This window comes from Loa loa, assembly GCF_000183805.2.
Source record: "Loa loa unplaced genomic scaffold supercont3.1248, whole genome shotgun sequence".
NCBI classification, from domain to species: domain Eukaryota; kingdom Metazoa; phylum Nematoda; class Chromadorea; order Rhabditida; family Onchocercidae; genus Loa; species Loa loa.
This window is the reverse complement of record NW_018109428.1, coordinates 1-2,370: the sequence shown is the minus strand read 5'-3', so window position 1 is coordinate 2,370 and position 2,370 is coordinate 1. Positions and strand designations below refer to the sequence as shown.

Sequence of the window (2,370 nt, the reverse complement as noted above, 5' to 3'; positions counted from 1 at the left end):
CCGAAATATTTATTACTATGGACCAGGTACTGTTATTTATATTTTCCATCTTTCTGTCTAATAACTATATCAGATTGTTTTCGTTATCCTTTTAAATCATGGAAATCATTATTCGCATTCATAGTTGTTAGTTCGATTACTTGTAACTTGCTCGTAAGATGATCTATTACATTGGTTTCTATTATTATTGCTTCTTCTCTGGTTAGTACTCCAATTTGTATTTTAGGTGACAAATGTGAATTGGGTATTTTATTCCCAAATGAAGCTATTTTGAGTTCCTATTCTTCAGCTTCAGTTAATTTCAGCAAATTTGCCAGTTCTTTCGATATGAATGATAATTGTTAATTAATGTCAAAAAATGCTAGAACTTATCCTTGAAGAACAGATATTTCTGGGTTAAAGACCCTTGCATTTTTGCATTAAAGTATAATTTCTTTATTTGCTTTAGGTATGAGTTTTGTTGACAAACCGTTGTCACCTACTTCATTTGCATTTTTTCAATTACGGGGCGTAGTGTATTTGTCTACTATCGGCAAGCTTTTTTGATGTAATTGATGGCATATCAATGTGATTTTTTACAATAAAAGCATTGTAACATAGTTTTACAATCTACTATATTAACCTCTCTTGCCTCTTTCATGCAAATCCCAAAGATTTTTTTTTTCTTTAAACATTCCATTCGTCCTTTGAGTGTTGGATAGAAATATACCATTCACTATCCCAATGATCATTAGTATAAGAAATGCAAGTGCATTCTCGGTCTTCATAAATGATTTGGAAATTCGTCCGGTATGATTTAGTATCAGTTAATTAATGAGGAATTCATTTGTTTTCGTTTAGGATTTGACCCCCTTTTATTTTGACCCCTTTCAATCTTCATTATAGAAAATTGACTTTTCTACCCTTGATTATTTCTACTGATCAATTTTCTGAAGACTCAATTTCATAACCAACCAACTTGGGTCTTCTTCATGTTGTTGATAAACATTTTCTAATATCCCATTTAATAATATACTTTCAATCGCTATCTCTATACTGGAGTGTTCGAGATTCTCTCTATGCATCTCCAGTTGCCGAAGTGCTCTTTCCATAGTCTCAACAGTTGTCATCCACTTTCTATCAACTTCCTTGATAGGGTGGACATCATTGTAAAGGGATTTGATTATTGCAGAACGAATACCATATTTTCCCAGTAATACATTTCTTATTACATCATAATTTCCTGAAGACGATATCATGACCTCTTATCGCTTGCATTGAATAAATGCAAGAATGACCGACCGCCCATAATAGCATGTGTAACTATATGTTTCCAATGTTTTGGTCGGATTTTTATACCTTAGGATGGTCCTAAAGATTTAGCATTTTTGGTACTAAATCTGAAGGAACTTTGGAAATGCAAATTAAGGAATATTGTACGTCAAAAAAACTGTCACTTATTAATTACTTAATTATTACAATATTTAAATCATTCAACGAGCTAATAATTACTATAATCATTTTTCACAGTACCTCATTTCAATCCTTGAGTTATTTGTTACCATAGTTAGCACAAATTATGACAGAGTCGCAGATGACTTTGGTGACGATAATTGTGTCGCATAAATTTTTGATATATTTTTAACATTGATTCAATTCACAATCTATTTAATAACTTGCTACAGAATAAAACATTAAAGTTATTGGAAATTTAAAGTCTGCATAATGACACAAAGACATTTGGAGAAAGTAAAACAATCATCCATAATAATAATAGTAATAAGAATAGGGGCTGTAACCATATCCTCTGTATCCACCGTAGTATGGATAATAAGGATAACCATATTGAGGAAAGGATGGGAAGCCCCCACTTGGCATTTGAGGAAAAGATGAGAAGCCTCCACCTGGCATCTGAGGAAAAGATGGGAAGCCTGTACCAGACGCTTGAGTTAAACCCCTGAGATAAAGTTGAAAAAGCAGTGACAAAGGGTTAACAGTAGTAGTCGGTGGAGGTGAATCAGATCGATCTCCTGTTCGACGGGTCACATTAAAAGTGAATGTCTGTATTCCGTTAGCATTACCGTTCAACGACTAAAATATAAAATAAAGTTATAGTAAGAAAGTTGATGGTTAAATAAACAGTAATGCTTACAATATGTAACATTTTAAGGTTTGAAACTAATAAGGGGAATAAAACTTACATTAGGGCCTGCGAAATTGGTAACGAACGATTGAAGGGTTAGTACAGTTACTTGTGCATTCGTTTCAGTAATTGATAATATTATACTGAAAATGAAAGAAAACATTAGCAGATATATAAAATGAATGAATGATATGATAACAGCAAATACTTTAACTTACATTACTGTCAATGCAATTAAACATTTGGTG

General features: G+C 32.4%; 2 protein-coding genes across 2 annotated transcripts; both read right to left on the bottom strand.

Moving 5' to 3' along the window:
• Positions 1–914: 914 nt before the first annotated feature.
• On the bottom strand, positions 915–1,222 carry LOAG_14705 (hypothetical protein; the record flags this gene model as incomplete). The annotated part of the gene is made up of 1 exon (XM_003150199.1): positions 915–1,222. A coding segment is annotated over one exon (308 nt), but the record flags the coding sequence as incomplete, so codon positions are not given.
• Positions 1,223–1,737: 515 nt separating this feature from the next.
• Positions 1,738–2,285, bottom strand: LOAG_14704 (hypothetical protein; the record flags this gene model as incomplete). Its single annotated transcript, XM_003150198.1, has 2 exons — positions 1,738–2,070; positions 2,181–2,285. The coding sequence occupies 2 exons, from the start codon at positions 2,283–2,285 to the stop codon at positions 1,738–1,740; spliced, it is 438 nt and encodes a 145-aa protein (XP_003150246.1).
• Positions 2,286–2,370: the final 85 nt, after the last annotated feature.